This window comes from Taurulus bubalis (assembly GCF_910589615.1).
Source record: "Taurulus bubalis genome assembly, chromosome: 16".
NCBI classification, from domain to species: domain Eukaryota; kingdom Metazoa; phylum Chordata; class Actinopteri; order Perciformes; family Cottidae; genus Taurulus; species Taurulus bubalis.
This window is the reverse complement of record NC_136604.1, coordinates 16,538,556-16,555,219: the sequence shown is the minus strand read 5'-3', so window position 1 is coordinate 16,555,219 and position 16,664 is coordinate 16,538,556. Positions and strand designations below refer to the sequence as shown.

General features: G+C 41.2%; 2 protein-coding genes across 2 annotated transcripts; both read left to right on the top strand.

Moving 5' to 3' along the window:
• Nucleotides 1–7,262: 7,262 nt before the first annotated feature.
• LOC306748632 (glutathione S-transferase A-like) lies at nucleotides 7,263–10,187 on the top strand. Its single transcript, XM_079231838.1, has 6 exons — nucleotides 7,263–7,479; nucleotides 8,259–8,324; nucleotides 8,452–8,557; nucleotides 9,050–9,168; nucleotides 9,268–9,356; nucleotides 9,467–10,187. The coding sequence occupies exons 1-6, from the start codon at nucleotides 7,312–7,314 to the stop codon at nucleotides 9,597–9,599; spliced, it is 681 nt and encodes a 226-aa protein (XP_079087964.1). The 5' UTR covers nucleotides 7,263–7,311; the 3' UTR covers nucleotides 9,600–10,187.
• A 3,799-nt stretch (nucleotides 10,188–13,986) lies between these two features.
• On the top strand, nucleotides 13,987–16,571 carry LOC306748633 (glutathione S-transferase A-like). The gene is made up of 6 exons (XM_079231839.1): nucleotides 13,987–14,197; nucleotides 14,310–14,375; nucleotides 14,558–14,663; nucleotides 15,400–15,518; nucleotides 16,067–16,152; nucleotides 16,247–16,571. Exons 1-6 carry the CDS (start codon nucleotides 14,030–14,032, stop codon nucleotides 16,377–16,379), a joined length of 678 nt encoding a protein of 225 aa, XP_079087965.1. The 5' UTR covers nucleotides 13,987–14,029; the 3' UTR covers nucleotides 16,380–16,571.
• The last annotated feature ends 93 nt before the right edge of the window (nucleotides 16,572–16,664 follow it).

The window sequence follows — 16,664 nt, the reverse complement described above, 5'->3', positions numbered from 1 at the left end:
AATATGATCAAAACAATTAATATCTCTCTTTCTGTATTGTTTAATGGCACGCACGGAGGCACGCAGTTACGTACGCACGCACGTCAGTAAATGCCATGGAAACCGGACCGAGGCTATTTAAGGGCCTCAGCGGTTCTGATTCTTTCCTTTGCACTTTGGACTTGGACATGGATTGAAAACCTCCTGTGAACCCAAACCGTGTAAAGTTAACTCTTTGAGTTTGAACTGCTTGAAATAATTTGCTGGAAAGAAACTTGTTGGCGAACAGAACTACTAGTTACACCTGAGCGACAGAGACCCTGAAAGAGGACCAGAGACCCTGAAACAGCACTTCAGTGGCCTGCTGAAGGGACTGGGCTGTGAGTTGGACCAGAGCTGTGGAGGTAAGACAACTTTTATGTTTCGTTTAGCTTTTTTTTATCATTATCAACGAAAACAATTAAATAAAAAAATCTTTTAAAAAGTGTTCTCAGTTTAGAAATCAGTGAAACGTTTTGACTTTCAATGTTTAAAGGTCACAGAATGTTGTCAGGCCTGTAAAATGATATTTGAGCGACAGAAAAAATTGCGGGAGATGTGTGGAGTGTGTTAACGATTAGTATAAAGGTTCGAAACTCTTGTTATTTTGGGTTTAAGGCATCAAAACGTCGAAATTTAACATTGAAATGTCAAAAACAAAATGGCGCCTGAGCCATTTTTATCGAATTCTGTAGATTGTGCACCATGGAAACCATATGGAACGCGGGGGCGTTCGATCCTGAGTTGTTTTGTTTTGACTGTTGAAACGTGACATATTGCACCCACATATGCTCCTTTTACTTTAGCATATTAAATGCATGATTTATTTAACACTTTTTTGCACTTTGCTCGTTGTTGCATACTTTGTTTTGAGGGGACAAGAGCGATCTGTTAAGTCATTATGGGACTGCATGTGCGCGTGCGTCCTCCAGCATCTCCTTCACGCACTGTGATATGCACCTCATGAACAGGGAGAATTATGAGTTATAAACGAAAGAGATTACCTGGTCATATTGGATTAATATCGCCATGATATACTGTGCGTCATGACGCACGTCCTCAGTGTCAATTAAATACGTTCGCGCCGTTTATTGCAAACCATTGATCGTTTTCTTCACACAAACACTGAAGTCCTTACAATTGTTTGGTGCAGAATAAATGTCTTTGCCGAGAGCACACGAGAACTCAACATGTCGGTTAATTGACCAGAAAAAAAGCTGCGCGTGAAAGGCACCTGCATGGTCTGTGCCTTTTTTAAATGAAGCACTCTTCATGTGCAATTTAAGCTTGCTAATTATGAACGCTACATTGTTGTTTGAGACAAATAGTAATACTGCTGACAATATCAATAACTATACTAATAATTATTGGCATTGGAATATATTTCTCTCTCTCTCTCTATGTAAGTTATATATATATATATATATATATATATATATATATATATATATATATATATATATATATATATATATATATATATACATGTATGTACATATACATACAGTGTATATATAGTCAAAATTTCCATCTTTGTGAACAGATGGAAGCAGTATTATTTGTTTCTGGTTCCCTCATCTGTTTAAACTAACACAGGCAGAACTTATGTATGTTTGATATTACTGTTTATAAATGTTTACAGACACAGCCTCCTATATGCTGTCTGCGTTGTTAGGTTATGGATATGCTGTCGTTTTTTCTTTTTTTAAAACTTTGCTCAATGTAATCCAGAAATATTTAATGTTATGAGAAATCCTTACGTTTGAACCTTTCCCTTTCAGCTGGTGTGAACTACGTCATGGAGCGTCCTGCTAGAGGCCCCGTCAGGCTCGCCTTAGACGACGAAGGTAAGGAAGGTGAGTTGGAGCTTGCATTTGTGAATGGTCATTTTGTGTATGGTGTTTTGGAACAGGGGGTGTTCATTCGCCAGCTCCTCCATGGCGAACGCCTAGAGGACGACGAGAGAGAGGATGACGAGGGAGAGGAGGAGGACGACGACGAGGAGGAAGAAGACGACGACGAGGAGGAAGAAGACGACGAGAGAGAGGACAACGAGGAAGACTGGGATTCCGAAGATTCCGGATATGGCTCCGAGGACGAAGAAGAGGTGGTAGAAGAGGAGGATGAAGAAGATGAAGATGACCCTATGGCGCCTCCAGCCCCAGAAGAGTCTGCGCCCTCCACATCAGGACTCGCACCCTCCGCCAAGAGGATCAGAGAAGAGGACGGGGAGTCTGCGCCCTCCACGCCAGGACTCGGATCCTCCGCCAAGAGGACCAGAGAAGAGGACTACAGGGATTCTGCGCCCTCCACGTCAGGACTCGGATCCTTCAGAAGATACTGGCAGAGGGATGAGGACAGCGACTCGGATTGAAACCGGCAGCCTGTTTGCTGCAGGATTGTAAAACCTTTATGTCTGGCAGGACTGATAAAGCACCAGACAGCCTTCCCTCGCGTCTGGCGGGGTTGGCAATAGGTAGCATCCTGCAGCAGAGGTTTCGGTGCAGATCGTCCTGAAGAAGCTTTGCTGAGGAGGAAGAAAAAGATGAAGCTGACCCTCTCACCCAGCGGTTCCCAACTCTGAGTTTCTGACAGGACCTGTAGCATCCAAGTCCCTTTCCCCCTGGCTATCTTTTCACCCTCCCTTTTGGCGTGGCGCCCCCAGCCCCACAGAGGTCAGAAGAGTCTGCACCCTCCAAGTCAGGCCTCAGATCCTCCACAAACAGAAGACACTGGCAATGGGATGAGGACAGCGACTCGGATTGAGACCGACCGCCTGTTTGCTGCAGGATTGTAAAACCTTTATGTCTGGCAGGACTGATAAAGCGCCAGACAGCCTTCCCCCGCGTCTGGCGGGGTTAGCAATAGGTAGCATCCTGCAGCAGAGGTTTTGGTGCGGATCGTCCTGAAGAAGCTCCGCCCCCAGTTGTGTACTTTGGAGTTTTGTGTAGGGTGCTGCGGGAGTATGGGGAGCTGGACCCGTTGCAACGGGCTATCTGGTCTGGTACGACTGCAGTGGGAGCTCTGTTCTTATTCTCTGCATTAAGTCTGTGAAACTGTGAATGGTTGTTATTCTGTGTATGTTTTTCTTCTTACGGTGTCTTTCCCAGAACAACACTTAATACCAGCAATAACAGGAGTCCCCTGAAAGTGTCTGGCTGAACCAGACAGATGTGTTGTAAACAATTACTAATGTTAAGAAAAGTTTCCAAGTCTCTTTTACTCAGGTATCGATGGCCGTGATACAGGAAGCAACATCTAGGGTCTCCTTGAAGACGCAGCAGAAGAGAAGGATAAGACTACAGGACCAGATGGAGAGCGGCGGTCGCCTTTCTTTCAGTGTGCTGAGTAAGTAATCCCTCCCAAGGACTACAGAAGTATCAGTAATACGATTCCATCATTGGAGGCCAGATTCAACACAACAATGTAAAGGTTGTGTAGTTGAGTTCCAAAGTATTCATCTCTTGTGTGTGTGTCTCACAGGGCAGGACTCCACAGGTCTCACTCTTGGGGCAGCTGAGGGTGGACGTCTACCAACCCGTCATCCCAGGACGACCCAGACCCACAACAGACCTGAACCCCTCTCAGCACCCCAGAGAGTCAGAGACCCAGTGAGTACCTCCCTGCCCCTCCACCCCGACACCACCCGCCCCACCCACCAGCCAAGAGGACGAGAAGCGTCCCGTCCCCACCAGCACAGAGGACGTAGTTTGTCTCCATCTGCTTCTTCTGTGCTGGTGGGTTCGGGAAGCTCCTCACACACACAGGAAGCTGTCGGCAGCTGTTTGCATCTGCTCAGAATTCAAGAAGGATACTGACGGTTCAGGCTGAACAAGAAATGATCATTCTAAAAGCTTTAAAGTATTTAATTTGTCACATAGAATACAGTATGTTCATGTAAACTGTATGCACAGTATTTATAGTAGTATTGGCATGATTACATACATGTTCTCCTAGATGTGTCTTTATATTAGAAACAATATCATAATATTTCTGATATAATTAAATGTTTGACACTTTATATACAATAAATATTGTGCAAATTATAATTGCATTTCTTTTTGATTTTCATTTGACTCAAAGGCATTACTGTTAAGTATTGATCTTTGTAATATTACATGTTGATACAAATAAAATGGAGGAACAGCCAGCAACGTGTAGTATAATTCTGCTTCTCATAAACAATTGTTATCTTTACTGATTGTGTACCAGAACAGAAGGTAAGGATACATACATGTAGGTGCATGGGAACAAGATATGACGTTAATATATAAGGGGGAAAGAATGTGGGAACTTAATTAATAATATCATTATTATCATGTTCATAACACTGCTGTAGCTTATTTCAAAATGATCACATAAAACTTACCAACACTGGAGAGACATAACAAAATAAAGAAATACATAGAAAATAACTACAAGATACATTTGTGTTTTTACTTTGCAACAAACAGGTCCGTCTCAAAGAGTATTGTCAGGTACTTATACTGTCGGCCTAAATAGATCAATGGAACATTTGAGAGTTATTGCACGATATAAAAATGAAATTATGAGATGAAAGTTCCGGTGAATACTCGGTCAATATGTCCAATATGGAGGGGGTGCACGCCGAACAACTTCCCGTCATCCCCGTATTTATGTTTACGATATCAGACAGCAGGCCTAGGTAGGAAATGCACGGCCCGCCACTGGAGGTCAGGGGTCAACCGCAAAACATCTGGTGTACAGTCTGATGCAACAACTAAGAGAAACTAACTCCTTTTTCACAGTTAAACGTCCAGTGTCACACAGATCAGACAGAGAGATCTGAGCAGACACATGCAGGGCAGGTTGTACATGGGCACAATAATCAACCAATTGCAAGTGACAGTAAATGGACCTGTACACATTCATTATGGATGTCAGACTGTTACACATACGTGGATGTTCAATGTGTTTTATTAAACTGATGAAAATCACATGCGGAGGAAGTCAAGAAACAAGGTTGCACAAGTCATATTAATGTAAACAAACAGCAGCCGGGCATTATCCATTCAATATTACAATACATTAATTAATTAACATTTTTACAGAATTTAAGTGATTTTAAAGCTCAATATTTGTTATGTATAGATGAGCCCACCATTCACTATCCATCTATCACTGTGGTACTGATGTGCTTTTTTGCTGGGCTTTAGCAATGTCAATGGATACTCTGTACATGCTTTAGAGAGGTATAACATATATGATGAGGAGGACTATCTCCCTCTTTACATGATTCAAATGAAATGAGTGTGATATGGAAGTGGAGCCCTCTGGGAAGAAACATGCTGTAATGGTTGAACACTTTACTTCTATACCCGTCTATAGTGTGTTTTGCAGAGTACAGTCATTGCTTAAAGTGTTTCAAATTGTTGACATGATCAATATCAGACATAAGTTGAATACATTTGTCATAACAAATATAACTCCTACATTTCACTGAAGCATATTCAGAACCTGTATGTGAATTAGAAATACTCATTATCAAAATATAGTTTGTTAGATTAGAAAAAATATATATCCTGTAATAGTCAGTAATGATCACAGTATGATTTTTGTAAACTTTCAGAAATAAAATTAGTTTTTCTTTAAAGTAGTTTCACAAAGAGATTAATAGCACAAATACAACATCATGCACTGCGTCAACACCATTTCAGGAACTTGAAGAAAGTTTGGAACACAACGCACTTTTCCCTTTCACAACAGTGCAAATCCAGTCAAAACAGTGAATGTCAATTACCAATCACAGAGATAGAGACCATCACTTATGAGTGTCACGACCCGGCTCCAACGCCATGACAAAACGAGAGGGAGACACCGTGTTTAAGGGAAAAACATAGGAAGGTTTATTTGCTCACTAAGATGGGTGGCAATGCACCCCAAAACATTCGGGAACGCTTACAGGGAGGTGCTTCCATGTAGGGCGTTCCACCTCCTGTTACCTGTTGGGTGCAGGAGACAGACAGACAGACCAGTGTACAGGCGAGGGAACCATCTCCTCTCCCTCCATAAGAGCTGGGTCCTGACGGGAAACCCAGCATAAAAAATATCACAAGTGACACCAAAGCAGATGTTCAAAATCACAGAAAATCACCAAATGTCCTGTTCCCATCTAAAGAACAACCAGGATGAACCATGACCTTCAGAGGCACAGATTTTAACGTCTAGTTTGGTTTGTCAGTCAGCTGATATATATGGCTAATTTTAATAAACCTGGAGATATCTTTTTTTGATAAGAGGCCAAAAGAAGTGCCTCATAATCAGGTCATAAGCTTTCCTCACACCAGAGTGCCCCGACTCATCATGAGCCACTTTTAACAGCGACTGACGGAGGGCAACAGGCAAAACTATCTGAAACACCGGCTTCCTCTCACTGTGCTGCACCCACTTTCTCACCAACAGCAAATCCTGAAGAAAATAACCACCAGCACTGGCTAGCACCTCAGCCTCAGGGCGAACCTGCTGAAACAAATTCTCCAGAGTGGGGTCAGCCTGCTGCTCTGCAACCAGGTCACTGCGGGTCTATACAATAATATTTGTTGTATATGAAGATGCGAATATACAGATAATTATTGTATCATATTGTCAGACTACAGTCGGAGCCAATATTGTCAAGTTGATGCTTTTGGTTGACAAGCATGAACATATTAGGGATGTTTAGGGCTTCTCCAAAATAAATTTGATAAAACTTGCATGTGTACATTTTATGAACATAGATCTGAACACAAATTGATCCTTATTTATTTAATTATAATTTAAGGGAAAAAATATTCAAACCAAATTAATAATACAATCGCAATACACCCACACAATTTTAATCTGTTAAAGACATTTAAAACGCGGTGTTAAGGTATTGTTGACAAATAAAATACTCAACAATATTGTGTACATTAAACATTTTACGTTTTTTGTCGATTTATTGAACAAAAAATAATGTTCACTTTGTATTAAGACATTTCATTACACATGTATTGCATTGTGTACTGTAGAAAATACAATACCGTGAAGATCTAGACATTTTCCTCAAAGTAAATGCACATGCATGCATGCAGCACGTAAAACTACACACCTCCCCTGCACAGTCTCTGTCTCCATCTAGTGTCAAACTAGAGTACACGATGATGACGTCACTGAGCAACTTCTCGCGGCTTTTAGGACAGCCAATAGCGCCTTTCCTTGCTGAGGAGTTCTCCGCCGTTTTATCTCGTGCGCAATTCTTTATCTCCTCTAAACTGTGCGGTCAGTATCGTGTCGGCTGTTAAATCTGAAAGCATGTCCCAGGACATGACTCTGCTGTGGGGCTCCGGCTCTCCTCCCTGCTGGAGGGTCATGATCGCGCTGGAGGAGAAGAGCCTGCAGGGCTACAACCAGAAACTGCTCTCGTTTGAGAAAATGGAGCACAAGTCACAAGAAGTGTTAGATATGAATGCCAGGGGACAGGTATGGGGGCGCTTCAATCCAGCGTGGTCTGTAATATAGTAAATTAAGCGTAGACAACCTGTGTTGCGTCACCCTTAACATTTCCCTTCCCCCAAATATAACACGGGCAACTAACAGCTATTCAGTCCATCCCCACCATTTTTATTCACCCAGATGGATTATTGTTTTGTAAACTGTCGCCAAACATCCTTAAAAAAAACCGTCTCAATATAATGTTTTACATCTTACCCATAACAATAGACAGTTGCAGAAACAGAACTGTAGGCTTAAGACTAGTCACGTGGGTGTGGCATTTAATTCGGCTTAGATCAAGTTCACCCAGCCGCAATTTTATTGGGACAATTTGAACTTTGAAATGTGCTCACTCAAGTGCCTTTCATGCAAAATGCCCATTATAGCACGGCAACGACTATGCAATGGTGAAGTACGTTTTTAAGAAAGTTTTTATTTGTTTTGCAGCAGGCACACGTGCCAACTTAAAATTCTTCGATATGCTGTGACAGCTGAAGCTAACGTGCACTACCCTTTATTTTTTGCAGTAATTACACACAGACATGTGTCACATTGGCTTGGAAATCACTGAACACATTATTCTTACTGGGCTGTTTGGTTAAAGCATATTTGTTGGTGGTGTTCCCAGAGTCCCTGTGCTATCCAGTTAAGCAGGTTGATATATTTAGCTCCCGGCTGCTGTAGCATTGAGACAGGAGGCCGTGGTGATGACGTTGATTGCAGGTAATTCACCTTTGAAAAGTTTCTCGTCTGTTTTGATTTTTAAGCTTCCCTCTTTCAAACATGGAGACGTCGTCGTGAATGAGTCCTACGCAGCCTGTTTCTACCTGGAGGTGAGTGAGCCTGTCCCATCCTCGAACAGATGCCAATTTAACATGTAATGTTACAAATATCAACACTGGAATTCATCATTTTAAAGTGTGACATCAACTGTGTGTGTCTTTTATCTCCTAATGGCAGAGTCAGTTTAAGTCTGAGGGAAATAAACTGATCCCAGACAGCCCTGCCGAACAAGCCCTGATGTACCAACGCATGTTTGAGGGTCTCTCGTTCTACGAAAAACTTAGTAAGGGATTGATAATAACCCCTCAGAATCCTCTTTTAAAACAAACACAGCCAAGAGTGTCTTGCAGTTATCGCAAAGAAAAACTGGCTAGTGATATTCTCCATTTTTCTTATTGTAAGCAAATCGAATTAAAAGGCCAAGACCAATAATACTGTGTGACATGTTTCCTTGTTACGATGCACATGGGAACATAGTTTATTCTGAGTTGCATACACTGATCCAGTTCTGAAAATACACACTGCAATAAATGTGTGTTTATCTGTGGAATAGGATAAGAATAGCCCCCATCAAATGTGCCTTTCCTCCTGCTTGAGTAACTACAGTACCCATCAGCCTTTGGCCTTTTAAATAAAATAATACCATCGACAGTATATATTTGACCTGCTTTTCATACTGAAGGATATGTTAATAGTAATAAATAGAATAATGTAGCTTTATTTTTAAACTATAAATTATTGATGTGTGTGTGTGTGTGTGTGTGTGTGTTTCTAGATACAGTCATCTACTATGACTGGTTTGTCCCTGAAGAAGAGAGGCATGACTCAGCTCTAAAGAGAAACAGGGAGGCTCTGGCCACTGAACTCAAGCTCTGGGAGGGTTACCTGCAGAAGGTAGCGTGTGTACAGTACACACACACACACACACACACACACACACACATGCATTTGCACGTTCAAACGTAGCTTTATTTTTCACCTCTTTCTTTCCAGCTGGGCTCGGGCTCTCACCTGGCAGGACAGTCCTTCTCTTTGGCAGATGTGACCGTCTTTCCAACTGTTGCTACTCTTTTCAGATTTGGGTCAGTGGGGAGGATGTTGCAATTTTCTCAAGTTAAAAAAAACATTAAACAAATGAGGGATGTGTGTCTTGGCATTGCAGTTCAAATGTCTCCCACCGTCTTTTCTTTAGGTTGTCTGCAGAGCACTACCCAAAGCTGGGAGAGTATTACGCTCTGCTGAAGGAGCGCCCCAGCATCAAAGCCAGCTGGCCTCCTCACTGGCTGGAGAACCCCAAGGGACAAGACGCACTCAAAGACATCTGAGAGCCACACACACACTTTATAGCCGAGTCTGCCTGTAATGTTTGGGTTTCCATTCAAATGCTTTTGTTTAATATAGTTACAGCTCACACGTTGTCAAATGTGATGATGCTCTTTTAGTTATTTCTGCTAATGAATAGGGGAAAACAAAGTGTTCCGAATACCAGTTCTGAGTATTCCTGTTACAGAAATGTGCTATAAAACTAGTTTTCATATTTAGTTTAAAGGTTTTTGCCAGTCATGTTTCTGTCAAAGCTTAGCCTAGAAATCCGTTGCTAAACACAGGCTTTGTTAAACTGCCACATGTGATGTTTGCAGAGGAGGAGGCGTATCCATGGCTGTAGGCAAACTAATTGTGGTGGTGATGACAATGCAGTTTTTGTTGCAGAAATACATGGCATGTGAACTGAACATCAATGTCTGTTGACTAATACATACAATACACTATAACAGCCATTTTGAGTCTTCCTTTTATTTCATAGGTTTCGACCTATTTTGTGGACTAAATAACCTCCACTACAGCGAACATGTCTCGTAGGCTTTGTATACGGACTTGTGAACCTGTATATTGGATATACAACTTTACTGAAACATGAGCCAAATAAAGCAAAGGTGTCACTGCTGAGTAAGACGATTAGAGTATGGACTATAAACCCTTAATGTTAGGGTCAAGTCTAGGAAATACAAAGGTAGATGGAGTCTTTGACAAGGACCATGCAGTTTAATTGTTTCAATGGCCGTGCCAAAACTGGTTCGCTTTGCACAAAGATAAGTGAAAAGCCCTGTGTTTGCATGTGTGAGATGAGATTATTTCCATAAAATGCAAACTATTTTAGTGCAGAGCGTTCAGACCTTCACAGCAGCTGTACTGGACTTTTGGTCTCGCACTTACCGAAACAAAGTTGTGCATCCGCTCGGTGTTTTACATGAGCGTGGGTTCAGATCCTGCACACTACAAGTACACTACAAGTACAGCAGCTTAAACAGTTGCACTGCAAAGCAGCTTGAGCAGACGGATGCAAAGTATTATCCTAGTGGCCCTCTTAATCAGACTAACTATTCAATGCGTCTCAGTGGCATTTCAAAGGAATATGTTCTCTCTAAGAACTATGGGAACAGATCTGATCAAATACAGTCTTCTTATTTGTTAGTTATATAGTTTCTGGAAACCAAACTGATTCCTGACAGGACGAGGACAGCGTTGGACTCATACGCGCATCAGTGAACTAGAATGCTGGGAAAGTGTGCAGACAGGTTCTGTTCTTCATGATCATGCTACATACATGCTGACAATCAGCCTACAAAAGCACTTTTAGGATATTCAAAAAATAAAAGCCAAGTAGTGGCATTGTTAAGCCACATTTTCAAATGTGATTTTACTTTTGAAAACAAAAAAAGCCTCATGTAATTATGTAAGGGTTAAAATATGCTGGTGCGGTTTGGCATCCTGTGTGCACAGATACACACCAACACATTAAATGCTAGTCATGCGTTTCAAGCAGAACCTGTGTATCAGGTCTAGTGTAAGCACCACTGCTTTTTGTCCTCTATCAAATGCTTTGTCAATACAAACTGTTTATGTCATGGTAGTCAAGCAAAAATGAAGCTGATGAACTGACTCACGCACGCTAAGGTCACGCCCACACTCGAAAAAGAAGATTTACACATTGATAAAGACAAATATATTTTTTCTTCTTCTTAGTGGCAAGAATGTTAGACTGAAGATGGAACGATATGAAAATGTGGAATGACACACACCCCACTTATATTCAGACTAAATGCTCGGAAGTCCTTAAAATATGGAGAAACTGTGATAATGTTGTCTAACAACAGAAAGGGGTTGTTTTAAAACCTTTCGTGATTTAATCACCAGACACATCATCCCAAAAATGAAATATTACGCTCAATTTCCGGTTCATACTTGTTTTTCGGGTTTCTACTAGAACATGTTTACATGCAGTTTTGTTAAAAGAGGAAACACAATAGTTTTAAATCACTTCACTCAACAGCATTCTAAAGAATATTCCCATGGACATACTGAACAATGACACACATATAAAAAGAGGCCTTTATTACCACAACTAGCCCAATGTGTTTCACAATATAAAATGAACGGACTTATGACCTATGCAATGTAATTGATCAGGGAACTTGTGCAACTGTTGCCTTTCACCCATTTCAGGCAAATACTTTAGTGAATTTGATACAGTAGAGGCGCATAAATGACACAAGTGTGTTTGGTCAGTTTGTTTTATGGGTTTAAGAATTGCTTTGTTGCTCTGCCTGAGGTGTTGTGTAGATCAGCTACTTTGCAGCTTAATAGGCCCTTTTCACGAAGCCATTTTGACACGGTGCTGCAGGGTAAACACAGGTGGAATTGATAACACAAGTCCAGTGCCCCATTGTGCATGTTGGCTCACCGAAATGTCTCTGACACAATGAATTAAATGTGTTCATAATCCATTTAATCAAATACACATGTGTCAAGCAGAAAGTCAACAGGTTTACTTATGGCATTGTTAAGATTTAGAAAGGCGAGGTAGCTCTTTAGTAAATGCATCCTGTCCATATATGCCTCGTGGTGTCAGCAGTGACTGAGACACCTTGTATTAATGGCATGTTCATTATTCTGTGTGAAATCGGATGCTTGCTTAGTTTAGCTCACCTGATACTTACGTACCTGGGCAGGTGGCAGTTGGCAGGTTCCAATTAGGCATTGCTGTGAGGCTTCAGCAAGCTTTTGTTTGGTGTTCTTCAGTTGTATTGAAATCCCTGGGTTTCATTTTTGCCCTTTATTTTAATGAACTTTTCGTTGATAAATGTCAGTTTTTTTGTTTTTGTTTGCACTGCTCCTGCTTATCGAACTGGTTTGTTAACATCTCTTTTTAAAGTTTCTGCTGCCAAACCAACCCATCTGCACCTCCTAATATGGTGTGACAGCACACCAGACATGGAAAAACTGGATCGCTTTAAACCAACTCTATAAAAACATTGGATCACTGATGCAATAGAAATGATTAAATTGGAAAAGTTATCTTTCAGACTGCAAAATAATGAGACGGAATATGCTGTAACTTGGGTGACTGGAAGAGTAGTTCATTTCACTATAATAAATACATAAATAAAGAAGAATGGAGGGAAATAAAACTGAATTAAACTAATAATTGTTGTCTTCTTTTTCTGTAAGTGCCGTTCTACAATGTTTAGGACCGATACTGTATGAGTGGTGCATTGGTTTACATTATTTTATTTGCTGTTTAGGAGGGATTTGAAAAAAAAATTACCACTGGTCAGCCGGGGAATAGTGCTGGAAGGCAGGCTTCAGCAAAACCACATGTTCTTCATGTGATATCTGCATCATTCTTTCATGAAACAAGTTGTCTTGCAACTGCAGACCAGAAGAGCAGAAATATTAACTGTAAACTCAAAATACATGCCAGCGCTGATACCGGCAACTACTAAAGTCCACAATGTCTAGAGTTCAAAGGCCAAACTCAGAGAAAGCGGCACAAAGAAATTGTAGCAAATGTGAACAGTGTAAATAGTGAGTTCTAATTTTTTTATTTATGTCACGCTCGGATAAGGATACATTACATGGGTGGTGTGTATATTACATCCAGTAGCAACTTGTTTGTTTAAACTGCCAGAGCTGGTTTGTTCAGTACGTGCAGGGGTGAGTGAAGAGTGCTGAGTCACTATGAGTTTTCAACATTCAAATTGCAAGATGCTGCAAACATGCAACAAGAAATATTGACGAAAATTCCCACAATAATAGTTATCATTAAAGGCAATGGACCAAAATAATATTCACATAGTTTTCCACATATGTTATCTAAGTAATGTTAGTTGGAATGTTTTAGTAAAAAATACGATTACATGTGAAGTTATACCTTCAGTCAATAAGCTGATTGTTAATTACAATCACAGATTATATGTGTAATTATTACAAGTCTCCTACAGTGCACCAAAAAAACATTATTTCAGCGTCGGATTCGTGTTTTTCTTTTTCTCATATTCCGTGGTCTGCGTGGCTGAGATCAAAGAGTATAATGCGAAGCAAGAGAAGTCTCTCCTTCGCATGTGTGACTTTGCTAATGCCCGCGGAGCCAGAGGCCTAATTCACATTGAACTAATTTAACGCAGTAACTGAAATACGCTGACGGTTAATATGACATCACGTGGTCTTGATTTGAAGGTAGATTGGATACAAAGGAGGGGGTGAACATGCTTGGGTCGGGTGTGAACTACCTTGACTGTCTTGTGCCGCAGATCTTTGGCGAAAACAAAGGAAATGGGATGGGACCTAATTCCACCAATCCAGATGCGAAGAGGCTGGAGCTTCTTATATAAACTGACGTTTTACAAGTTCTGGCTTCACTCCTCACATCCTCGCACTACTTTCTCGTCCAGGTTTTACAGTTCACGCTCCAACCATGGCCAAGGAAATGACTCTGCTGTGGGGCTCCGGCTCTCCTCCCTGCTGGAGGGTCATGATCGCACTGGAGGAGAAGAACCTGCAGGGCTACAACCAGAAACTGCTCTCGTTTGAGAAGGGGGAGCACAAGTCAGCGGAGGTCATGGCCATGAATCCCCGGGGACAGGTACGTTCACGTCACCTAGATTGATATAATGCATATTTTTTTTCTCCTTATATGCACACATTCTTTTTTTAAACTGTTACCTTACATTTGCATTCCTCTCTCTTTCTTAAAGCTTCCTGCCTTCAAACATAAAGACTACGTCCTGAACGAGTCCAACGGTGCCTGCTTTTACCTGGCGGTAAGAACTTTGCCCCTTATTAAAATTGTATATCACCAAGGAGGTAATAAGTAGGAGGCCTCATTGTGTGTTCAACAATGCCTCGTAGACATCAGACACCCTACAACCTTTCAGAGGAAAAGAAACCGGATCGCCGTGCAGCTGTTCATAATGGTTCCTCTTTGCTTGTCTCCCAACAACAGAACCAGTTCCAGTCCCAGGGAAACAAGCTGATCCCTGACTGCCCAGCTGAACAAGCAATGATGTACCAGCGCATGTTTGAGGGTCTCACACTCAACCAGAAAATGGGTGCGTTAATTCTGACGGGATTGTTTTATTTTTTTTTAAGCTGTTGACCCTGTAAATCCTGCATATTAATACATTTTTAAATGTATTATACAGTTTAACTTAATGACTTTGCTGGTGTTGTTCCCGTTTAGAGGCCTTGTGGGACTTTGAACATCATTGCTCTTGGCAACAAACTATACACTACCCACTGAAGTGCCTTGTTTAACCCTCTGAGACTTCATGTCCCCCGTTGCCCCAGGAACCTGAAACTCACGCCATGCACTAATGAGCTGATTCACTTTATAAAGCCATGTCAACATGTATATGTTTATGTAGTTCACCCTTTTTACAATTATTAAAGAAAAAAGGTAGTGAAAGTAATTCTAATTCCACAAAGGATCACATGTTCAGACCAGTTTGCCTTCAAGGCTCAAAGTCATGCGATGGGAGTACTTGCTTTGGGGGAGGGGTGCATTCCCATCAACTCAATAGTAATCGAAAAAGCAGTTCAGTGAACATAATATTTTCTGAGGAGGCCAATTCACACTTTATTTGAGCCACTTTTACTGTCTTCAGTTTGAAACTTGTGTTGCGTAACCCTTTCCTGCATTAGCCACCCTCAAATGCTGGGGAAATGAAAGCAATTGGTCCAAGCACAAAGTGGGTGTGGATGTTGTATCCTAAAATATGGAGTGGATAGATTTGCTTGATTGCAGCTGTCACGACTAACTGCCTTTTTTTTTTTTGCATTTTTCAGCTGATGTGATCTACTACAACTGGAAGGTTCCTGAGGGAGAGAGACATGACTCTGCTCTGAAGAGAAATAAAGAGGCTCTGACTACTGAGGTCAATCTGTGGGAGGGATACCTTCGCAAGGTAAACCTGAACCATGTATGCTCTGATGAGATTTTTATTTTTTAGACCGAAAGCTGAACTTATTGTTCTCGGCATCGATTTTGAAAAGTGCATTTATCTATTCGATCAGTTTTAGCTAATGTAAATCCCACTTCGTCACACTCAGACGTTGCACTTTTACAGAGCCAGGCAACCAGTTTACCCCATGCCGCTGGCTCTAGCTTCATATTTGGTATCCTGACAAAAGGGTGGCATCCATCTTCTGTCTTATCTTAATTGGTGTGTAACAAAACAAATGGTGTGGTGTAGGTTTTTGTGCCGGACCTACCAGGAAGCACATAACCAACAGTTATTACTGGTTCTACAACTTGTTGATTTTACACTTTGGTCTACACAAACACTGACAATGTAGTTTCTGAAACTCTTCCCCCTGCCTGTTTTACAAATGTTCTATTTTTAGAGGCTTAACATGTCAAGTGTGGATGAGGAATATTAGCAAATTAATGCTGCTGTCTTGGGTGTCAAATCTGCCCACCAGCACATGGTCTAACTCTTTTCCTGTCTTCTAGGGATCGGGCAAGTTCCTGGCAGGAAATAACTTTTCACTGGCTGATGTGGTTGTTTATCCAAGCATTGCTTATCTCTTCCGTTTCCAGTAAGTGGGTTAAATCACAAAATAAATGCACTGATTACAAAGCAGCAGTACGTTTGTAATTCGAAGTTCACATCAACTGTTCTCATTTCTTTAGGTTATGTGAAGAGCGTTACCCTAAACTGGCCGCCTACTATAACTCTCTAAAGGAGAGACCCAGCATCAAAAAATCCTGGCCTCCTACCTGGTTGGAGACCTCAGATGAAACAGCCATGCTCAAGGGCATCTGAGACTCAAATGCATCAGCTGCACCACTGTTCCTGTTGCGTGATCTGGAACCACTCCTTGCATTGCACTATTTTAGCTGGCTTCACTTTTTAAGAAATATACATTTGCTGTGTTTATTTACCTAACATCATTTGTGTGGCTTAAAACGGCAGCTTATTCTTTCTATGCTGTAAACAATAAACATTGGGTTTCACCTTTGCGTGTTTTATTTGTAAAAAAATGAGATTTCAGGGTAGTACTGCGTGTAAGTGAGTAATGGTATTGGAATATAACTGTAGGTTTATATG

Bases quoted from the DNA above. Each gene is read 5' to 3' on its own strand.
- LOC306748632 (XM_079231838.1), top strand. From the start codon at position 7,312: ATGTCCCAGGACATGACTCTGCTGTGGGGCTCCGGCTCTCCTCCCTGC. The intron at 7,480-8,258 runs GTATGGGGGCGC...TTGATTTTTAAG, and splicing joins ATATGAATGCCAGGGGACAG to CTTCCCTCTTTCAAACATGG. The intron at 9,357-9,466 runs GTCAGTGGGGAG...TCTTTTCTTTAG, and splicing joins GCTACTCTTTTCAGATTTGG to GTTGTCTGCAGAGCACTACC.
- LOC306748633 (XM_079231839.1), top strand. From the start codon at position 14,030: ATGGCCAAGGAAATGACTCTGCTGTGGGGCTCCGGCTCTCCTCCCTGC. The intron at 14,376-14,557 runs GTAAGAACTTTG...TCCCAACAACAG, and splicing joins GTGCCTGCTTTTACCTGGCG to AACCAGTTCCAGTCCCAGGG. The intron at 15,519-16,066 runs GTAAACCTGAAC...CCTGTCTTCTAG, and splicing joins GGGAGGGATACCTTCGCAAG to GGATCGGGCAAGTTCCTGGC.